Source organism: Sminthopsis crassicaudata, chromosome 3 (genome assembly GCF_048593235.1).
Source record: "Sminthopsis crassicaudata isolate SCR6 chromosome 3, ASM4859323v1, whole genome shotgun sequence".
NCBI lineage: Eukaryota > Metazoa > Chordata > Mammalia > Dasyuromorphia > Dasyuridae > Sminthopsis > Sminthopsis crassicaudata.
Window position 1 is genome coordinate 583,743,516 of NC_133619.1, and position 24,935 is coordinate 583,768,450.

The 24,935-nt window shown below is 34.1% G+C and overlaps 1 protein-coding gene across 1 annotated transcript; it reads right to left on the reverse strand.

Moving 5' to 3' along the window:
* Positions 1 to 19,093: 19,093 nt before the first annotated feature.
* Positions 19,094 to 20,041, reverse strand: LOC141559927 (olfactory receptor 52H1-like). Its single transcript, XM_074297584.1, has one exon. The coding sequence runs from the start codon at positions 20,039 to 20,041 to the stop codon at positions 19,094 to 19,096; it is 948 nt and encodes a 315-aa protein (XP_074153685.1).
* Between the last annotated feature and the right edge of the window lie 4,894 nt (positions 20,042 to 24,935).

Genomic DNA, 24,935 nt, shown 5'->3' on the forward strand with positions numbered 1-24,935 from the left:
CACCCAGAATCACTCCCATACTATGAGCTATCTCTCCCCAGCTAGATTGTAAACTTTGTGAAGACAAAGACTCCTGGCTTTTAAAGCCCTTCAAAATCTGATTTAAATTTACCTATTATACCTCTTCATGTATTCTCTGGCATATACTGATATTTTGCATATACTGATACACGTATCTGATATTAGCAATAGAATGAATGATCCTTAAGAGGAAGAATTCTTTCATGTGTGTTTTATCCTTAGAATTAGTACATCTATGATGGTGATTAATACATTTTATAAAAAATATTTATTTGCTTAAAAAAATACAAAATAGAAAAAAAGAAAAAGAAAAAAGCTTGCGATATGCAAAGCAGAACATGAAAATTCAAAATATGAAACAATAAATTTCCATTTCAAGAATGCCTATATAATAAATATTACACATAGTATTCAGAACTGTCCATCTTTGCATTGCTTCCTTGTAGGTTTTCTTTTGTTCTTTGCTATGGACTTTTAACTTTATTCTTTTTTTACCTTTTTCCTTACACCCACCTTCCCCAAACAGGGTACAGTTAAGTATATACATATATATACATACATATATATATATGTATATGTATATACATATATATATATATATGTGTGTGTGTGTGTGTGTGTGTGTGTGTGTGTGTGTGTATAACACACATACATATAAATAGATACATAGATAGATACACACATATATAGAAAGATATTTGTAACTATACATGTATATACACATAATCATTCATTATACATCTTTGTAAAGCTTTACTACACTTGTTGGTTCTCTGTTTCTATGAAAGTGGATAGCCTTATCCTTTTTAAGGCCAAATCTTTCCATATTTTTCTAAACCTATCAGCTCATCATTTCCTATACCACAACAATATTTCAACCTTTTACTATCAAGTTCTTTTAACTAGTCTAAAACAAGATTAATTAACATAGTTGACATGTAGCATAGTTCTACTATCTTTCTTTTTTGATTGAACATACTTTAACTTTGAGATCAATGATTATTCTCTCTTTTTTTTCTAATAAATTCTATTCTTGATCAATATTATTATGTTTATGTGTACTTTTGCTTTATATCCCTGCTGACTCCTCTATTTAACTTCTACCTGCTTATCTTACCTTGGTATTACTTCACCTACCCTTCCCACACAGGGCTCAGGGATCCTTTCTTATCCTCTTCTCCCACCCTTTTCTTGCTTCTTTATCTTATTGACATTAATCTGCACTCCCTTCTATAGTCCCCTTATCCTTTTCCCTCCCCCTCTTATTTCTTAAATTTAAAGGACATATATGTAGAGGACTGAAACTTTGAATAGGTGTACTTGAATCAAACAACTGAGCACTTAAGGCTAATAACCTATTTGATATGAGAAAATGACTCTATTAGCATATGTTTGGATACATGGCTCTTCTCATAGTTGATGCTGGGTGAATGTTTGTTGTTAAGATAATCATAGGCAAAGATTAGAGGGCAGAGGGACAAAGGCCAGAGTCACTTGGCAGAAGGACAAGGAGTAAATAGGTGGAGATTTTGGATTCTAGAATCAAGAAGAGATCTTTGGCAAAACTCCTGGCAGTTTGGCTGCTTCTCCCCCTAAAGTCCAAGGACTTTTACTTATCCTGAAGCCTCCAGGGAGCTAGTCTGGACTTTACACACACACACACACACACACACACACACACACACTTATATAAATTACATATGTGTATGTGTGTATTGTTGGTTTTTTCTCCCATTCCCAATGTAAGATTCCAGAACTACCAGTTCTCCCACCCCATCTAATTCCCCAGTGTAATTTGTGTAATCTAATTACTCTGTTTTACCGTTTTCTACATAGTTTTGATTTTTAGAACCACTTCATGCTCAGCTGTCTACTTCAATCTTTCTTTCAAACTAGCTACTTACCAATGAAAATCTTAGGCATATGGTTTACATTTCCATGCATAAAGCACAGACAGATTGTCCTTATTGAATCCCTTGAAATTAATATTTGATGTTTACCTGTTATTTCTCTTGGATCTTATATGTTAAATTTTCTATTAAGTTCATATCTTTTAACAACAAAATCCTGAAAGTCTGACAATTCATTGAATATCCTTTTTTTTTTTTTTCACTCAGAATTATTTTAATTTTCCTGGGTATAATATTTTTTGGCCACAACCCTAGTTTTTTTGCTAATAAATGTTTTTTGAAGAAAGCTAAAGAGGAAAAGTTTAGAGAAATGCTTTTTCCCTTGAAATGACCAGTTTGCAAATTGAGTTTTTCATGAATGACAGACTAGATTGGGCACTTCCAATTTGGAGGACTCTATGTCCAGACATGCTCAGACAAATCCTATTACATATAGGTTGTGTTTTCTTCCAACTTCTACTATGCTAGAATGTTGGGACAAATCTAAAAAGATAAAACTTTAATAGAGATAAATTACTTTAAGTCCTCTAATAGTTCAAAAACCAATTTTCTATTTCTTAAAATAGAAGAGACATGACTTCATAACAGGGTGTCTGAAAAAGGGATTAAAAAAAAGCAAATTCCAAGCATAATATGACTGGTCAATGAGATATAGCAGTTAAGAAAGGAAAATAATCTTTCATTGCAGGAGTTGCTAATATTCTACTCTTATGAGACCATATTAATAGCACTATGCTCAATTCTGGCCATGGCATTTTTAGGGAAGGTATTGATCTTCCAGAAAATAACAGATGGATTGGTGAGTAGCTTTGTGTTCATATCAAAGGAGGATCACTTGAAAAAACTGGGGATCTTTTAAGTTGATGAAAAGTATTTGAAGGGATTTATTGGAAATTTATTCTGCTTTATTCCAAGAGCAAAATTGTGAACAAAATAATTAGTTCACAGCACTTAGTTGGGGTTATAATTCCAACTCTTTTTGGTTCCTAGTCTATGATCTCATATCAAAATTAACTGACCTTTAACCAATCAAAGATAGTTAACTTAAGAATCATCTGTAAATCATGACCAGAAACAAAAGAAGCAGGATATAATATTTCATGAATACTTAGGAATATATTTGAACCAGAAGGTAAAATGAAAATCTAAAGAATCCACCACTAATCTGGTTTAGGTATCAGCACTATATCTGTATCATAAAAGGAATTTTGCAGGACGCCTTCTTTCTCTATTTTTTCTAGTTTGCATAGTATTGGAAGTAATTGTTCTTTAAGTATTTGGTAGAATTCACATGTAAATCCATCACTTAAAAGGGCTTTTTCAAGGATATATAAGAATGCTTTTTCCTTACCCAGTGGCTCAGGGTGAGTCTACACCTTTTTTCTTTACTGTCCTCAGTCCTTCCCCACACTGCTACACATCAGTATTTTTTTTTTTATTTAGAATTTTTTTTCCCACAGTATGTATGCATGAGTATTTTTTTTTAAATAATATTATCCCTTGTATTCATTTTTCCAAATTATCTCCCCCCTCTCTCCACTCCCTCCCCCTGATGACAGGCAATCCCATACATTTTACATGTGTTACACTATAACCTAGGTACAATATATGTGTGTAAATACGATTTTCTTGTTGCACGTTAAGTATTGGATTCTGAAGGTATAAGTAACCTGGGTAGATAGACAGTAGTGTAAACAGTTTACATTCACTTCCCAGTGTTCCTTCTCTGGGTGTAGTTATTTCTGTCCATCATTGATTAACTGGAAGTGAGTTGGATCTTCTTTATGTTGAAGATATCCACTTCCATCAGAATACATCTTCATACAGCATTAAAGTGTACAGCGATCTTCTGGTTCTATTCATTTCACTCAGCATCAGTTGAACACATCAGTATTTTTCTATGATTTTTTGAGGGTTTTGAAAAGAACTCCTAATCTGTTCTGTTTTATAATTCAAAATTATGCCCAAAGGGCTAAAAACTGTAGAAATCCTTTGATTCAGTAGTTTTACTGCTGGATTTTTATGTCAAAGAGGGGAGAAAGGGGAGAAAGGACCCACATGTACAAAAATGTTTGTAGCAGTTCTTTTTTTGGTGGTAAAGAATTAGAAATTGAGTGGATATTCATCAGTTGGGGAAATCGCTGAAGAAGTTATAGCAAATGAATGTAATGGAATTTTATTGTTCTATGAGAAATGATGAGCAGTCTGATTTCAAAAAAGCTGAAAAAATTTACATGAACTGATATTGAGCAAAGTGAGCAGAATCAGGAGAACATTGTACACAATAATAGCAAGAGTGTGTGGTAATTGGTTGTGATGGACTTAACTTTTCAGCAATGTGGTGATTCAAGACAATTCCAATAGACTTGATATGAAAAATACAATCTGGATCCAGAGAAAGAAATATGGAGACTGAATAAGAATTGAAGCATAATATTTTCACCTTTTGTTTGTTTGTTTGTTTGTTTGCTTTTTCTTTCTCATGATTTTTCTCCCTTTTGGTCTGATTTTTATTGTACAACATGACAAACATGGCAATATGTTTAACCTATATCAGATTGCTTGATGGCTTGAGCAGAGAGGAGTTAAGGGAGGAAAGGAAAAGAATTTGGAATACAAAGTTTTTTTCTTTTTAAACATATTTTAAATATTTTCTCCAGGTACATTTAAAACAACATTTTACTTTTTTTTTTTTTTTTTTTTTAATTTTTTAATTCCAGATTCTTTTTCTTATCCCCACCCCAATTAAAAGTTAAATGTGAAGTTATGTAAACATTTTTATAAAAGTCATGTTGTGAAAGAAAACATAGATCTTCCACCTTAAAAAAAAAAAAAAACTCTCAAGAAAAATAAAGGGGAAAGAGAGAGAAAGAGAAAAAGAAAGACACAGAGAGAGAGAGAGACAGAGAGAGAGAGAGAGAGAGAGAGAGAGAGAGAGAGAGAGAGAGAGACAGAGAGAGAGAGACAGAGACAGAGACAGAGAGACAGAGAGAGAGAGAGAGAGAGAGAGAGAGAGAGAGAGAGAGAGAGAGAGAGAGAGAGAGTATGTTTTGATCGGCATTCAGACAATCAGTTTCTAATCTGGATTATAGATAGGATTTTTCATCATAAATACTTCAGTGTGAATGAGATGAGGTGAGATCTTTCAAGACAGTTGTGAAAATCGAGTAAAGTTTCATCTACTTCAGTATTTGACTAGGCCTGAAGAGAATAATTGAGTTCCCCTTTCATGATATCTCCTCCCTGTTTCAGCCAAATATGGGCAACTATGTACTTATTGGTCAAATTCAATTTCATGGGCAGATCTCGAGTTTAGAATGTAAGACTCTCAGCCAATGAGGATGAGGGTCAGTGGTGGGAGGGGGTGTTTTGCATTAGGGATTAAAGGGGCTGTCTTGCCCACAGGAATGCTTTTCCTCTCTTTGATTGTCTGCTGGAGGAGTGGGACACCCTTCTCTGGCAAATGTACAATAAACTTTGCTTTTCTCTAGAGCTCTCTCCACTTTTTTTATTAAATGGTGACCCCTCACCATTTCCGTACCACACAAGTGTAATCATGGATCATTTTATGGCTAAAAATTTGTATATAGTATATTTCACTCACTTGAGTTCATGGAGGGAGGACTTTCCAGGTTTTATTCTGAGAGCATCTTGATCATTATTTCCCATGGAACAATAATAGTCCATCATAATCACATACTATGATTAATCCAGCTATTCTCCAATCAATGGCATCCTCTCAATTTCTTTTGCTTTTAGAAGAGAAATTTTACAAAAATTTTGTACATATAGGTCTTTTTCATTTTTAAAAATCTCTTTTGGAAATCATGATTAGTGGTGGTATTGTTAGGTCAAAGGATATGCATAAATTTATAGTCCTTTCAATCATTTATCAATTGGGACATGGTTTTTATTTTTTATGAATTTGACTCAGGAATACAGGGTCTTAAAAAAATGAATGTTGAAAACTATCTTTACTTGTATTTGGACAAATGAAATACTTTCAAAATACAAATACAAAAAATACTATACTTTGTCACTGAGTAGGTTTGGGAGGGAAGAAGAGAATTTAGAACTCAAAATTTCAAACTTAAAAACATTTGTTATGGTTTATTAGGATTTATATTAGAGAATGCAAAGTTAGTTCAATAGAAGAAAAATAGCAACTAGAACAAAAAAATCATCAAGAATTATATGATTGTCTCAATAGATGATAAAAAATGCTGATAACAAAATACATCACACAAATATTCTTTTTATTTATTTGTTTGTTTGTTTATTTTACTTTTTATTTACAAAACATATGCATGGGTAATTTTTCAACTTTAACTCTTGAAGAACCTTCTGTTCCAACTTTGCCCCTCCTTCCACACCCCCTCCCCTAGATGGCAGGTAGTCCATACATGTTAAATAACACATATATTCTAAAAACCATAGAAAGTATAGAATAGAGTAAGTTTTTTTTTTTTTTACATTTTTGTGTGTGTGAGAGAGAGAAAAAGAGAGAAAGAGTACATAAAATGAAATACATAGTGTTACAAAAGAAACCAGTAAATAATACATAGCTATATATTCTTTTAAAAAATGTTTATAAATCCTAACTTGAGCTCTTTAAAAAAAAAAAAAACTAAATAAAAAGTATCTAAAACTCAAAACTAGCATCATATGCAGTAGTAAAACTCTAGAATCTTTCCTCAAATAAGAAATTAAAATAAGGATTTCCCCCTTTTAAATTTTTTTTTACTTAATAATTTTTATTATATATATATATATATTTATAATATTATCCCTTGTATTCATTTTTCCAAATTATCCCCCTCTCTCTCTATTCCCTCCCCCCGATGACAGGCAATCCCATACATTTTACATGTGTTACAATATAGTCTAGATACAATACATGTGTGTGAATATCATTTTCTTGTTGCACAATAAACATTAGATTCCGAAGGTACATGCAACCTGGGCAGACAGATATTAGTGCTAACAATTTACATTCACTTCCCAGTGTTTCTTCTCTGGGTGTAGCTACCTCTGTACATCATTGATCAACTGGAAGTGAGTTGGTTTTTCTTTATGTTGAAGATTTCCACCTCAGAATACATCCTCATACAGTATTGTTGTTGAAGTGTACAGTGATCTTCTGGTTCTGCTCATTTCACTCAGCATCAGTTGATTTAAGTCTCTCCAGGCCTCTCTGTATTCCTCCTGCTGGTCATTTCTTACAGAGCAATAATATTCCATAACCTTCATATACCATAATTTACCCAACCATTCTCCAACTGATGGACATCCATTCATCTTCCAGTTTCTAGCTACTACAAAAAGAGCTGCCACAAACATTTTGGCACATATATGTCTCTTTCCGCTCTTTAGTATTTCTTTGGGATATAAGCCCAGTAGTAGCGCTGCTGGGTCAAAGGGTATGCACTGTTTGATAACTTTTTGGGCATAATTCCAGATTGCTCTCCAGAATGGCTGGATTCTTTCGCAATTCCACCAGCAATGTATTAGTGTCCCAGTTTCCCCACATCCCCTTCAACATTCATCATTATTTGTTCCTGTCATCTTAGCCAATCTGACAGGTGTGTAGTGGTATCTCAGAGTTGTCTTAATTTGCATTTCTCTGATCAATAGTGATTTGGAACACTCTTTCATGTGAGTGGATATAGTTTCAATTTCTTCCTCTGAGAATTGTCTGTTCATATCCTTTCACCATTTATCAGTTGGAGAATGGTTCGGTTTCTTATAAATTAGGGTCAGTTCTCTATATATTTTGGAAATGAGACTTTTGTCAGAACCTTTGTTTTTAAAAATATTTTCCCAATTTGTTACTTCCCTTCTAATCTTTTTTGCATTAGTATTATTTGTACAGAAACTTTTTAGTTTGATGTAATCAAAATCTTCTATTTTGTGATCAATAATGATCTCTAGTTCTCCTCTGGTCATAAATTCCTTCCTCCTCCACAAGTCTGAGAGGTAGATTATCATCTGTTCCTCTAATCTATTTATTATCTCCCTCTTTATGCCTAAATCATGGACCCATTTTGATCTTATCTTGGTATATGGTGTTAAGTGTGGATCCATATCTAATTTCTGCCATATTAATTTCCAGTTTTCCCAACAGTTTTTTCTGAATAATGAATTTTTATCCCTAATGTTGGTATCTTTGGGTTTGTCAAAGATTAGGTTGCTATAGATGTACCCTTTTTTGTCCTTTGTATCTAATCTGTTCCACTGATCTACCATTCTATTTCTTAGCCAATACCAAATGGTTTTGGTGATTGCTGCTATATAATATAGCTTTAGATCAGGTACACTTAGACCACCTTCCTCTGAGTTTTTTTTCATTAGTTCCCTTGCAATTCTCGACCTTTTATTCTTCCATATGAATTTTGTTGTTATTTTTTCTAGGTCATTGAAATAGTTTCTTGGGAGTCTGATTGGTATAGCAATAAATAAATAGATTAGTTTGGGGAGTATTGTCATCTTTATTATATTCGCTCGGCCTATCCAAAAGCACTGAATGTCTTTCCAATTATTTAAATCTGATTTTATTTTTGTGGCAAGTGTTTTGTAATTTTTCTCATATAATTCCTGACTTTTCTTTGGTAGATGGATTCCCAAATACTTTATACTCTCAACATTTGTTTGGAATGGAATTTCTCTTTGTATCTCTTGCTGTTGCATTTTGTTAGTGATATATAAAAATGCCGAGATTTATGTGGATTTATTTTGTATCCTGCCACTTTGCTGAAATTTTGAATTATTTCTAGTAGCTTTTTAGCAGAGTCTTTGGGGTTCTCTAAGTATACCATCATGTCATCTGCAAAGAGTGATAGTTTGATTTCCTCATTTCCTACTCTAATTCCTTGAATCTCTTTCTCGGCTCTTATTGCCGAGGCTAGCGTTTCTAGTACTATATTGAATAGTAATGGTGATAGTGGGCAACCTTGTTTCACTCCTGATCTTACTGGGAAAGGTTGCAGTTTATTTCTATTGCATATTATGCTTACTGAAGGTCTTAAATATATGCTCCTGATTATTCTAAGGAATAGTCAATTTATTCCTAAACTCTCAAGAGTTTTTAGTAGGAATGGATGTAGGAATAAATGCTTTTTCTGCATCTATTGAGATGATCATATGGTTCTTATTAATTTGATTATTAATATGGTCAATTATATTAATAGTTTTCCTAATATTAAACCAGCCCTGCATTCCTGGAATAAATCCTACTTGATCATAGTGTATTATCCTGGAGATGATTTTCTGAAGTCTTTTTGCTAATATCTTATTTAAGATTTTAGCATCAATATTCATTAAGGAGATTGGTCTATAATTTTCTTTCTCAGTTTTCGATCTACCTGGTTTAGGTATCAGTACCATGTCTGTGTCATAAAAGGAGTTTGGTAGGACTCCTTCATCCCCTATTTTTTCAAATAATTTATATAACATTGGGGCTAATTGTTCTTTAAATGTTTGGTAGAATTCACATGTGAATCCATCTGGCCCTGGGGATTTTTTCCTGGGGAGTTGATTAATAGCTTGTTCTATTTCTTTTTCTGAAATGGGACTATTTAAGCAATTTATCTCCTCCTCTGTTAATCTAGGGAGCCTATATTTTTGGAGGAAGTCATCCATTTCACTTAAGTTATCAAATTTATTGGCATAAAGTTGGGCAAAGTAACTCCTTATTATTTCTCTAATTTCCTCTTCATTGGTGGAAAGATCCCCCTTTTCATTTGTAAGACTATCAATTTGATTTTCCTCTTTCTTTTTTTTGATCAAATTTACCAAAGGTTTATCTATTTTATTGGCTTTTTCATAAAACCAACTCTTGGTTTTATTTATTAATTCAATAGTTTTTTTACTTTCAATATTATTGATTTCTCCTTTTAATTTTTGTATTTCAAGTTTAATTTTTGGTTGGGGGTTTATAATTTGGTCTTTTTCTAGCCTTTTAAGTTGTAAGCCCAATTCGTTAATCTTCTGTTTCTCTATTTTCTTCAAATAAGCCTCTAAAGATATAAAATTTCCCCTTATTACTGCTTTAGCTGCATCCCAAAGATTTTGGTATGATGTCTCATCATTGTCATTATCTTGGGTGAAATTGTTAATTGTTTCTATAATTTGCTCTTTCACCCAGTCATTCTTTAAGATGAGATTATTCAGTTTCCAATTACCTTTTGGTCTATTTACCCCTAACTTTTTACTGAATGTAGCTTTTATTGCATTGTGATCTGAGAAGAAGACATTTATTATTTCTGCCTTCCTACATTTAATTTTGAGATCTTTATGTCCTAATATATGGTCAATTTTTGTATAGGATCCATGAACTGCTGAGAAGAAAGTATATTCCTTTCTATTGCCATTCAGTTTTCTCCAAAGGTCTATCATACCTTGTTTTTCTAATGTTCTATTTACTTTTTTAATTTCTTTCTTGTTTGTTTTGTGGTTTGATTTGTCTAAATCTGAGAGTGCAAGGTTGAGATCTCCCACTATTATAGTTTTACTGTCTATTTCTTCTTGCAATTCTCTTAACTTTTCCTTTAGAAAGTTAGATGCTATACCACTTGGTGCATATATGTTTAGTATTGATATGGCTTCATTATTTATGCTACCTTTCAGCAGGATATAGTTTCCTTCCTTATCTTTTTTAACTAGATTTACTTCTGCTTTTGCTTGATCTGAGATAAGGATAGCTACCCCTGCTTTTTTGGCTTTACCTGAAGCATAATAGGCTCTGTTCCAACCTTTTACCTTTACTCTGTATGTATCTCCCTGCTTTAAGTGTGTTTCCTGTAGAAAACATATTGTAGGGTTCTGCTTTTTGATCCAATCTGCTATCCGTCTCTGTTTGATGGGATCGTTCATCCCATTTACATTTACAGTTAAAATTACTAATTCTGTATTTCCTGCCATCATATTATCCCCAGATTATGCTTTTTTCCCTTGACCCCCCTGATCCCCCTCCCCGATATTTAATTCACAGACCCCCCTTGTGATGCGCAACCCTCCCTCTTTTTTTTTTTTAGTATCCCTCCCCCCTCCCTCCAAGTCCCTTCACTTATTCTCCTTTTCCTTTTCCCTTTTCCTCTCCCCCCTTTTAATGAGGTGAGAGAAAATTCTCTGAAAAACAAATATGTGAATTATTTACTCTTTGAGCCTCTCCTGATGAGAGTAAGATTCACACAATGATTCTCCCCCTCACTAAGTTCCCTCAGATATGGTGTATTTTCTATGCCTCTTCCTGGGATGTAGTTTCCCTCTTTTTATCATTCATTCCCCTTTTTCTGAACCGACCTCCTTCCCTTTACTAAACCCCCCTTTTTTTCTTTTATATCAGTAAAATCAAATTATCCTTGAGTACTTTTTATATACCCACAACAGAGTTACAGTTCTCAAGGGTTCTGTGTACCTTTTTCTGTTTCTCTTCAGTCTTGTGGATGTAGATCAAATTTTTTGTTTAAGTCTGGTTTTTTTCTTAGAAACATATAGAATTCCTCTGTTTCATTGAATGACCATCTTCTTTCATGGAAAAAGATGCTAAACTTAGCTGGGTAGTTCATTCTTGGTTGCAGTCCTCGATCTTTTGCCTTACGGAATATCAGGTTCCAGGCCCTTCTATCTTTTAATGTGGAGGCAGCCAGATCTTGGGTGACCCTTATTTTGGCACCTTGGTATTTAAATTGTTTTTTTCCAGCTGCTTGCAGGATTTTCTCCTTTGTGTGGTAATTCTGCAGCTTAGCCACTATATTCCGTGGTGTTCTTTTTTTAGGGTCTATTTCAGAAGGAGTTCAATGAATTCTTTCAACATCTACTTTCCCTTCTGTTTCTATTATCTCTGGACAGTTCTCTTTGATAATTTCTTGTAAAATAGAATCTAGGCTCTTTTTTTGGTCATAGTTTTCGGGAAGTCCAATGATCCACAGATTATCTCTCCTAGATCTATTTTCCAGGTCTATAGATTTTCCCAGTTAGTATTTGACGTTGTTCTCCAGCTTCTCATTTTTTTTGTTTTGTTTGACTGATTCTTGGGTTCTCTGTGAATCATTCATTTCTATTTGTTCCATCCTGACTTTTAAGGAGTTATTTTCTTCTTTCACAGTTTTTAGTTCTTTTTGTAAATGCCCAATTTCGTTTTTAAATGAATTATTTTGCTCTATTGAATTTTTTTCCATTTCCCTAATTTTTTTTTGAGAATTATTTTCTTTTTCCATTTCAGAAATTCTATTTTCTTGAGACTTTTTTTTATCCTTTCCAATTCAGAAATCCTACTTTCCTGTGTTTTTTTAACCTTTTCTAATTCATAAATTTTGTTTCCCTGCATCTCCTGTGAATTCTTTATTTTTTCCAACTCCAATTTCAGGACGTTGTTATTCTCTATCATAGCTTCCCTTTCCTTTCCCCATTTTTCTTCAAACTCCCTTAATTTTTTAAGAGTCTCTTCTAGGAGAGAGTTATGTGATGGGGGGCAGGAATCATTCCCCTTTAGGTTGTTATCTCCTGTCTCTCTGCTGTTAACTTCCTCGGGGTTGGATACCCGCTCTTTCTCTGTGTAGAAGGAATCTATGGTTTTTCTAGCTTTTTTGCTCATATTTAAAAAATCTTTTGGGGTCTGTCCCTGGGGTAGGAAATTATTTATTTACTTCTTTACCAGCTTCCTCCCAGACCGGATGGATGCAGAGGCTCCTGGGCCTGAGCTAAAATAGAGCTCTGGGAGAGAGTTCCCCACCCCCTCCCTGTAAGTGCCTCAGAGGTGATTAGCGCTGCTGTGCCCCGAGGGCGTTGTGTTTTAGTGGCTTCCCTGAGGTTAAGACTGACCAGTAAAGGCAGCACAAAGCCCAGCCTATGCTTCCCGCTGGGGCGTGGATGTCTGCACCAGGTGACGTGAAAAGCCCCTGCGCTCAAACTGGAAGTGTCTGCCAGAAACCGGGGTCCCTAGTTCAAATGTTCCGCTTCTCTGGGACTTCCTGGAGCTGAGTTCCACTCCCTCCAGCTAAACTAGGCAGTGTGTGTTGCCTTGGGCCGTATCCACCCACTTGTTAATCTCTTAACTATTCTCAGGTGGTAGCTGAGGCCACACCCCCTGGTGCCGAGATCTGCTGAGTCACCTCCAGGATCCGGGGGAAATCTAATCTGAGTTTTTAAAGTATTTTAGCTTTCTCTTCTAAACTGCTAAATAATTAGCAGAGAAGAGCTAATAGCCTGTGCCAGATTCCTTTATCTCAGTGGCTTCTCTGATCCCAGAGCCCTTCCCAGCGCGATCCAGAGTATGCTAGCACCCAGCCGTCTGTGCTGGCCTCTCTTCTTTCTCCCCTGGGGACTGACCTTTTCTGTTGAAACTCCAGATTCTCTTCAGCTGGTAAGTCGTGCTTCCAGTCCTTGTGGTATCTATCAGTCCAGGGCTTATTTTGAGGCTTAATTTATCTAATTGGTTGTGAGGGAGTAAGGACGTTCACAGAGTCATGTGTTTCTTCTCTGCCATCTTGGCTCCGCCCCCCCTTTTAAATATTTTTGAGAAAAGTATCTCTAGAAATATTAGCAATGAAATAAAAGGGAAAATTAGAGGAATACTGATAGAGAAGACAAAAAATATCCCAATTTCTTGATGATAGTAAAGTTTATTTAAAAAATTTAAGAGAAATTGAAATAATAGCTTCAGTAAAGTTTTAGACTACAAAGCAAACCCACAAAATCAATAAAATTTCTATAATATACTAAGAAAAAGAAGCCACATTCAAAATAATATGGAATCTATAAAATCCCTGAGAGTGAAACTCCCCAAATAGAAGAAATATATATATATACATATATATATATATATAATTATACAATCTTCCTTAAATAAATGTACAACTTAACTGCCTAGAAAAATATTCTGTGTTTTAGGCTGGATTATGCCAATGTAATATGAATGGCACATACAAACATTGTTAGTTTAGAGATTTAGCATTATGCCAAACTACTAAAGAAACACTTAAAAGGGATAGACAAAAATAATTGAAAAAATCATTAGGAAAAAAAAAAAAATTGGAATATCCAGGGAAATTGTGGGAACAAAAGGACAAATAACATTTCCAGATCTTAAACTATATTGTGAAACAGCAGTCATCAAATACATTTAAAGAGGGGACCCTGGAACTCTGAAAATCCTTGAAGGAGAAAACCTCCTTCCACTCTGCCTCAGGGAGGGGACTCCATTCCAAGCACAAACAGTTTCATCTTTGTTATCTGGGTGGGGACAGCTCAGTCCTGAAACCCATTGAATTCAATTCAGTTTCTAACTCTGGCTGAATTCCAGCCAGGAGCCAACCTAGGATTCCACCTACAAGCCCCCTTCAGCTTGTAGCCAAAGCCCCCTATTATAAAAGTGCCAGACTGGAGCCCTCTCTTTGCAGAAGTCCCAAACATGGCAGCCTTACACCTGGCACCAAGGATCTCTGACCACTGGAACACTGTTTCTGGTGCCCTCTTATCTCTACCTTCAACTTTACTAACTAGACTTTAACTTTCCTTCCAAACCCCATAATAAACCTTTTATCAATCTAGGTTTGGGGGTCTGTAAATTCCTTTACAGGTGACTCTTGTGCCACTACTAGACCTCATTTAACTCTGTATCCTTGCGCTGAATCCAAAGGGATTGATTGGGAACTCTATTTGACTCCCTGTATCCCGAACCTGCCACTAGACCTCAATTAAACCCTAATTTCATTTAGGTACCCCAATTCTAGACCTCTTCACACTTATTAGTTGGTTAAAAAATGTTTCACAGGAATTAAGGATAGAAGAATTTATTGTGCCTATAAATATAAGGCACTATGCTGAGTATTTGGCAAATATCATGTCATTTAACCTCTCAACAACCTTGGAAGATAGTTGCTACTGTTACTTCCATTTTATAATTGAGTAAACTGAGGCAGATAAAGGTTAAATATTTCCTGAAGATCATAGTTAAGTGTCTGAGGCTAGATTTGAAGCTCAGATCTTCGAGACAAATTTCTGACTACAAACAGCGTTTTTTTAATTGTACCAGTTACCTAACAGGAAAGAAAGTGAAATGAATGAACACAACTATACAACATATCACAAATCAGAAATTACCTAGCATAAGAAATTCTTATTTGATAAGATTTTCCTAGTTGATAACATAACAGCAACTGGAAAGCAGTCTGGTTGAAATTAAGTTTAGTTTGATATTTATACCAACAATAAATTCAGAGTGGATCTATGATCTAAATGTTAAAATCATATTTAAAAACAAAAATAAAATCTAGAAGAGGAAGTGGTAAAATACCACTCAAAACTCTGAGTAGAGTTTGGATTCTCAACTAAACAATGGATGGAGGCTTATTTTGAAAAGATTAAAGGTAATTTTGATAAATTAAATTGAAGAGTTTTTATAATAGCAGCTCAAGGGTACAGTGGAAGTTCTGAGTTCAAAGTTGATTTCAGAAACTTACTGGCTACATAATCCTGAATGCTAGTTATCTTGTGCCTCAGTTTTTCCATCTGTAAAATGGGGGTAAAAATAGCACTTACTATCTCAGGTTGTTGTGATAATCAAGGAGATAATATTCATCTGGTACTTAGCGCAATGACTAGTACATAAATGTTATATGAATAACATTAATGCAATTCATATAAGGGAAGAAGTTGACTGTCAAAATTATTTTTGTGTCTTGTCTTTCATAAGGATCTAATAACTAAGAGATATAGAAGACTAACAAAGGTGTATGTGTACATATATGAATAAAATAACAAAAGTTTCCCCCCCCCCAGTGGATAAGTGATCAAAGAATATTACCAAACATTTTTCAAATTGTATTACAACCATTGACAACTATTGAGGAAAATGTTCAAATCACAATTAATAAGAGAAATGCAGATAAAAATAAATATGAAGTATAAAGTCTGGGCTAGCTCCCTGGAGGCCTCAAGAACAGCCAGAGTCAGGATAAGCAAAAGTCCTTGATCTTCAGGGGGAGAAGCAAAGATGAACAAAACTGCCAGGAGTTTTGCCAAGGATCCTTCCTTGATTCTAGAGTCTAGAATGTTCATGAATCTCCACACTTTTCTCTTCCTCCTCCTGCAGCCAAGTGAAATTCTCTTGCCTCTCTCACTCCACTCCCTAATCCTTACCTACAATTCTCTTAACTCTAACCATTAAGCCAGCATTAACTTAGAGAAGAGAAATTCCAAACATATGCTAATAGAGTTATTGTCCAATAGGTAATTAGCCTTAAGTGCTTGGTTATCTGATTCAAGCACACTTTTTAAGAGTTTCAGCCCTTTGCAAAGAAGTTTTCTCATATTATCAATTTGGAAACAATGACAATATAGGGAAACAAACAGTGTTGAAGGAAAAAAAAAGGCACACCAAGGTTTTATTAGTGGAGCTGTGAGTTAGTAAAACCATGCTGTAAATGATTACAATTATGCTAAGAAGTAATTAAAATGCCCATACATTATAAGCTAGAGATACTAATGCTATGAATATACACTCAGGAAATCAATAAGAAAGAAAAAAAATCTGTTATATTTATGGTAGCACTTTCAGTGGTAGCAAACACCTTGAAATAGAATAGATAGCCTTCAATTGGGAAATGGCTAAAAATAGTGCTACAAAAATAAAATGGAACATTATTTGACATATAAAACAATAAAAGTGCTATATTAAACAATAAAAATGATAAATATAAAGAATGGAAAAATTGATATAAATTGATTCAGAATTAAGCAAATAGAACCAGGAAAATACATGAATATCACAATTTTATAAATGATCCAATAATAATGGAAACTGAAAACTGTGAAATTATGATGACTAAATGTATTCCCAAATAAAAGATATAAAAAGAGATTTCTTCTCACTTCTTTGCAAAGATGGGGTTTATGGTAATGGAACATTGTATATAACATTGGAATTACTAAAATTGTTGATTATTGAGAGAGCATTAGACTCGAAGTTGGTTTCAACCTGATTTCAAACCCTGTCTTGGATATTTACTAGCTGTGTGACCCTGGACAAGTCACTTAACCTGTTTCCCCCAGGTACCTCAACTGTAAAAGGAAAATAATAATACCATTTACCTTCCAGGGTTATTGCGTGGAACAAATGAAAAAAATATTTTTAAAGCATTTAGCATAGTCCCTAGACAGACTATATAAATGGTAGTTTTTTTTTTTTTCATTACTGTAAAAGATGGTTTTCTGGGATGATGTAGGAGGAAAAATACAATGGGAAATGTAGATAATGCAAACCAAAAATATTAATAATATTTATTTTAAAAGATAATGTGGATTTGGTGGAAAAGGAAACATAGGATAACAAAGTCATAACAATGCTAGATTAATGATGTTTCCTGATACTAATTTTTTTTTTTTTGGAATATAAATTAATGAGGAATAGAAATTAAGAAATTCAGAGAAGAAAAATATTTTTTGGTGAATATTATGCATGTTTCAACCTGATGAGTTTGAGGAGAGAGAGTTTAAAATCCACATTGAAATCACAAAATTTATTTTGATTATTTTTCAAATTATTTTTTCAAGACAAATGTTGATTTTCTCTCCTTCCTATTCCCCCTACTATTGAAAAAACAAATGACAGAAAATAAAATCTTTTGTAAGAAATATGCATAATCAAATTAAACAAACCATGCATTGCCAACATTTGAAAAAATATATATATCTTATTCTACAACCTCAGTCCACTTTTCTATCAGAAAATGATTAGCATGCTGCTTCATTATCAGAGTTCTGGAATAAAATTTGTTCATTGAATTGATCAGAGATCTTATGGGTTTCAAAATTATTTGTCTTTACAATATTTTTTACTATTTGGTTCTGCTCCCTTTTCTCTCTCATTTCATGAAAGTCTTCTCAGAATTCTCTGTAAACTTTTTTTCATTTCTTATGGCATGCAAGATATTCTGCAGTACACACACACACACACACACACTTAATTTGTTCATCCATTCTTAAATTGATGGAAAACTCTTTGATATGATAATACTTTGATATGATAAAAAATATTCTAAATATTTTTTGTTCATGTGAGTCTTGTACCTCTTTCTCTGAAAGTCATAGAATTAAAGAACATGTGAAATGATTTAGTCCAACTCTTCTTTTAAAAATAGGGGGAGATGAGAGTCAAAAAATTTAATGCCCTTTCCTAAAATCCTAAGACAATAATTATTAGATTCAAGCATTGAGTACAGGCATTGAGGACAGAGGGTTTGTTTGTTTCTTTGTTATAAATCTATTATTTGTTTAATTCCCACTAGGGGATGCTTCTGTTATTATATCTAGTCAGCAATTAAACTGTGAAATTAGAACTCAAGTGAGATGTCAAGGCCAGGGAGAAAGATTGATTTATTTATATAAAACTAAACTTAAGTCATAAGAATGGATAAGGGAATATATCACACACACACACACACACACACACACACACACACACACATATATATATATATATATATATATATATATATATATATATATATATATGTATATATATAAAATCTCCAAATATGATGTCATGAGAAAATCCTAGGACTGGGAATTGGCTGAAATGAAGAGGAAGGAACAAGTATGATCTTGGTGATGGCTTGATGAGTCAGGATGGTGGTATATCTCAGTGGCGTGCAGATGGCCATATAACGACCAAATGCCATGGGCAGCTGAATGGCTGAGTCTAAAGCAAAGCTGTAATAAAGAAGTCCAAGAAGGGACCAGATTACTCTTCCTTTGTCAGTTTTTGCTAATTCCACACAGTTTGTAGTCATTTCTGCCTACCAATAAATGGTCATCCTTTTAAAATTCCAACATAATTGATTTTGTACTTCTGAAGTTTCACAAATTAGTCAATATCATCTATTTATTGATGCCAGAAGTATTTTCTGCATAATTTACTGTACTTGTCCTGTTCTGTGGAGCAGACAGCTAGATGAATAAAAGTTGGTTGTTGAATTAAACTGAATTGAATTGGATGGAATTTCTTCCTTTAGGGAATTTATGGTCCTGAGTGAATATTTAAATGTTCTCTAACTGAAAATGCATATGCACAGGCAGGATCTAACAATTAACAAATGATCAGTAAGCATAATAGTTGCATACTACCAGCTTCTTATACACTTTTTCTGATTCACAGTGCCATGTCACTGGGTTGTCTTTGGAGAGAACAAGACTATTACCTTCTCCCTTATTTGCTTTGTCTTAACTCCATAGACAATGGGATTGAGTGCTGGTGGAATAACTATGTAGAGGTTGGCAAACATGATGTGGAAAGTTCGAGAAACATTATGTCCAAATCGGTGGGCAAGGATGGAGAAGAATGCTGGTGTGTAGAACATCAGGATGACACAGACATGGGAGCCACAGGTACCCAGTGCCTTCTGACGAGCATCCTGAGATGGGAGGCGGAACACAGCAAGAAGAATAAGTATGTAAGAGACGGCAATCAATACTACATCTGAAATTACAGTCATAATGGGCACAGCAAAGCCATACCAGATGTTGATAGAGATGTCAGCACAGGAGAGGCGGGCCACACCAATATGTTCACAATAAGTGTGGGGGATGATGCGTGTCTGGCAGAAGGGTAGGCGCTTCAGCAAGAAAACATCTGGGAGAATGATGCAGAAGCTGCGAAAGCAGATACCCAATATGATCTTGATGATGGCTTGATGAGTCAGGATGGTAGTATACCTCAGTGGAAAGCAGATGGCCACATAGCGATCAAATGCCATGGCAAGCAGAATGGCTGAGTCTAAAACAAAGCTGTAGTGAAGAAAGAACATCTGGGTGAGGCAGCCGGTGAAGGTGATTTCCCTGGCTCCAAGCCAGAATATGCTGAGGGTTTTGGGAACACCAGCTGTGGACAGCACCAGGTCAGTGGAAGCCAACAGAGAGAGGAAGAAGAACATGGGCTCATGGAGGCTGCGCTCCATGATGATGAGATATAGCAAAATTAAGTTTCCCACTACAGCAACAAGGTAAATAGCACAGAAAGGAATGCCAATCCAGATGTGGAACTGCTCCAGCCCTGGGATCCCCATCAGGATGAATATGTCTGGGTTGAAGTCAGTCAAGTTAAATGTGACCATTGTGATATTGTTTAGGATATCCTAGAAGCCTTGGAAATAAGCATGATAACTACTTATTAGGACCATATGGATTGTTCTTAATTTCAATTATTTCAATTTTCTCTCAAATTCTAACCCAAAGAAATATCAGATTGTCCAAAAAATATTTACTATATATTCTTACTGAATAATTTCTATTCTCTTACTTTCATTGACACCACCTTTTCTACCATTTTTTTCTCAAATGACACTTCCACTACTAAATATAGAGAAACAGAGACAGAGAAAGAGAGAGCCACAGAGAGAATTTAAACTGGACGCAGAAGAAATAATGACAGACCTCTTCCTTTATCTCCATATATAAGGAAAATGTACTTGATTTCTAAAAGAACTGGAAGGAGGTAGTGAACCAAGATAGTTGGGAAAAGGCAGCAATTTGCTTGTGCACTCCCCTGATCCCCTCCAAAAACTTTGAAATAATTTATAAAAAATTTTCTGGAGCAACAGAACTAAGAAAAGGACAGAGTGAAATAATTTTGCAGGCAAAAACAATTTAGTAGTTTTGCTTAAAAGTTCTGTCCCATCTGGGTGAGAGTAGAAAACAAAGAAATGCAGAGAGTACCAGTATAGCCCCAGCCCCAACAAAACAGGAGCTAGCCTTGGTGACCACTGAAAAAGCAGCGGTTGCAGATGCTTTCAGAATTCTCAGTCAATAGATAATAATTGGTGGTAATGTTGAACAATTAACCAGAAGAAAATTATTCCAGGTATAAGAGACAGCTAGAGATGTGATATCTTGTACAAGGAATATCAAGGAGGACAATGCCTTCAGATTATACGAAGAGTATATGGAGGAGAAGAAGGTATAAGGAAGCTGTATATACAAAGGAAAAAGCCTAGACTATAAAACAAAAAAGGGATTTCATTTTTGATCCTTTTGAATAGGAAGCCACTTTAGTTTATTAAATGGGATAGGAGGGAATGAAGTGACATAGTCATAGCTATGTTGTAGGAAGTTTACTTTGCTATCTAGGAAAAAGATAGACTGGAGTGAGGAGATATTCAGGGCATCATGTAGGGTATGACAATAATTCAGCATGCATCAGGGTGGTGGCAGCATTAGAAAGAAGTGTGTGTGTGTGTGTGTGTGTGTGTGTGTGTGTGTGTGTGTGTGTGTGTGATACAAGACATTCTGAAGTGAGAATTATGATTTGACAACTGATTAAATATGGGGGTGGAGAAAGAAAAGAATAAAGAATACTGGCTAACACCTAGGTTGTGATCCTGAGTGACTGGGAAAATGATAATGCCCTGGATAAATAGGGTTGTTAAGAAGAAGAAGTATTATAGGAAATAAGAGATATACACAAACCTAATAACAGTGATCAGGATTAGAATTTGTTAGAAAAAATAGGAATATATATACATATATATATATATACATATATATATATATATATATATATATATATATGTGACTTTAACTGTAGTCTTAGGGGAGATAGCAAGGGGAAGAAAGAGGAAAAAAAAACAACAAATTAGAAAATACCAGTAGAAAACTAAAGAAAACCTACAAGGAAGCAAAGAAAAGATGTATAGTTATGAATACAGTGTCTTTTGTTTTATATATGCTTTCTTGAAATGGAAATTTGTTGTTACATATTTGAATTCTCTCTGACATTCTTCTGGTCACATGACAATGTTTCTTTTTCATATTTTGTGTTTAAGTTTTAAATAAATAAATACATTTATAAAATAAATATGTTCTCATTAAAAAAAAAAGTTATAAGAAAGCATCTGTGGAAGAAGGTAATGGCATGCTTTCCAGTTTTCTCTAAGCATGTTTGTTGCACTTTTCTGGATGAATAAGGAAATTCCTTGATTTAGAGGAAGTCTTATGAAACAGCAGGAGAAATGGATACTGAATAAAACACTTTCATTTTACACCCTGCCCCTGCAATTAGTGCCTTTGTAAATTTGGGAAAATCACTTCAGTTCATAAGTTTGTTTTTTTTTTTTTTTTCCCCTCGGGAAAAAAGCAAATGAAGAGGGACCAGGCAATTGAGAGAGATAGGAAATTCCCAGAGAAGTTCTATCAGCTCAAGCTAGCAACTATAAGGATACTTTACATCCTTAAGAAAATCATCTGGGTCCAGAGAGGTTGTCCCTAGCCCAGTCAGTTAGGTATCTGAAAGGGTATACTAGAGCCCCTTTGAACTTCTTCAAGAAAGCTAATAGTTAAATTTTCAGAGTAAACATTTACAACTCAGAAGTAAGAAGGGCTTGTTTTGTTGTTTTGCTGATTGTCTAGACAAGAAAATAATGGAAGAAAAGTTAATAGTGCAAAAAAGTTAATAATACAATTAAGTTTAAAGCTATATCTTGTATACAATTTTTTTCTTTTGCAGCTAGCTATTAAAAATTTGCCAGCATGTCCTTGCACACACACACACACACACACACACACATTTATATATATATATATATATATATATATATATATATATATATATATATATATATATATATATATATATATATATATACCAAAAACATATCTAAGGTCATTATCTGAAGATTCAGGAAAGAGAAATCAGAACTTAGAGCTAGAAGGAATCTCCAAGAAAATTTAATTCAATTATTTCATTTGACAGATAGTATATGATCAAAATCAAGCAGGAAACTAGTATGAGAGCAAGCATGTGAACCTTGATCTATTAACTAAAACCAAGAGCCTTTGTCCTAACTTAGTTCATCCTTTACTCCTTCTTAGAGTGTAGCTGAGAGTCTGAGTCTTTTTCTCTTTTTGCTGGTGCTCATGCCACAGACATTCCTCTGGAATGCTGATCTCAAGTAGTACCAAAGCTCAGATGATAAATGTCTGAATGTGAGATGTTTTTTCTCTCATTTCTCTCTTATTTCCTCAGGACCCTGTCCTAGAACTAACCTGAATGGTAACTCTGCTTTTTAAAAAATATTTTATTCTGAACTTTAGAAATAAAACAAATATTTCTATAACATAGAAGAATGGAAAAAAAAAGATGATTATACATGAAACTGCAAATCTATTTTGTATGGCTTACTGTTCTTTTAAACATACAACAAAATTACCATATAGTGTTTTCCTTTTTCTTTTTTAAAATCTTTCCTTCTCATCCAATTTAGACAGCTACCATTTGACACAAATATTTACGTATACCTATACACAAACACCTGTATGTATGTATGTAAAACCATTCTGTATATACTTCTGTTTATTATTTACTTCTCTGGATATAGTGTCTCCTTCACATGCCCTTTGTAAGTAATTTGGCTATTTACAATAGTTAAAATGTCTTAGTCACTAAAAGTTTTTTTAAAATAATATTGTTACTCTGCATTTAGATTTTCCCACTATCTAAAGGTACTTACCCACTGTCCCTAGACCTGGTACAAGCTCAAAAGTGTGAATGTAGATGGAGCATACAACTATACTTGAAGGAAAGGGCAAACACAGGGTTATTTATCATTCCTTAATCCCTGGGATGGGAGGATAGACAAGTTAGTTCTGAGCTAGCCTGTCCCTTGAGAACCCTGGCAATTCATGCCACATGAAGTCAGAAAAATTAACTATTTCATTGTCTAAAAAGTCAGCATCATTTCATTTTTTTATTTTTAGTATTGACAATTGATAATTTTTTATTTTAATTGACAACTTTTTCCCTCCTTCCCCTCCCCCTCTCCCCCAGATGGCAGGTAAACCAATATATGTTAAATATGTTAAGGTATATGTTAAATACAATATATGTATACATATCCATACAATTATTTTGCTGCACAAGAACCAATTGGACTTTGAAATAATATACACTTAACCTATGAAGGAAATAAAAAATGCAGGTGGACAAAAATATAGGGAGTGGAAATGCTATGTAGTGTTTCAGATTCATTTCCCAGAGTTCTTTTGCTGGGTGTAGCTGGTTAATTCATACTGCTGTATTGAGCATCATTTCTTGCATCAATTATGGTTTAAGAGAACCAAAGTCAGGGAAATAACTGAGGGATGTTGGCTGGTCCAGAACCTGTCATCATCCTGAGGAAACAACTTTAAACATCCTCAAATTGTGGGTATTTTTTAGATATTCTGACTTATTCTCAGACACTAAGAGTGTGTTTGGCCATCAGTGACTAACAGAAATCATATGTGTATATATCCATAAGACTCAGGAATTTAGATCTTAAATTGACATTTTGCTTAATACTCTAATTTTTAAAATAATTTCCCAATTGCCTGTGAAAAACAATTTTTAATATTCATTTTTAAAAATTTTGAATTTTTAAATTTTCTCTCTCCCACCTACTTGTCTCCCTAAAATGATAAGCAATTTAATAAAAGTTTTACCTGTACAATCGCTTACTTCTGTATTAGTCATATTGTAAAAGAAAGTATGAACAGAAAATCATTCAAAATAAAGTGAAAAATAGTATATTTGCATCATTCTACATTCATATTCCATCAGTTCTTTTTCTGAAAGTGCATAATATTTTTTACCATGAGTCCTTTCGAAGTCTTAGATTCATTGTATTTTTGAGAATAGCTAAGTCTTTCACTGTTGATCATCACAATATTGCTATTACTCTGTTCAATGTTCTCCTTATGCTCAATTCACTTTGCATCAGTGTGTATCTTGCCAGTTTTTTCTGAAACAGACTGCTTATCATTTTTTATGGCACAATAGTTTTCCATTATGATCATATACTACAACTTTCACCCGTTCCCCAACAATATTCTCATTTTAGAGATGAGACAAGTTTGACCTAAGGAAGTTATATCCAAGGTCACACAAAAAGTTTGTAAGAGAGTTATAACTCAAAATTAATATCTATGACTCCAAAGTAAGTGCCATTTGCTTTTTTTAGAATATGTGCAATATAA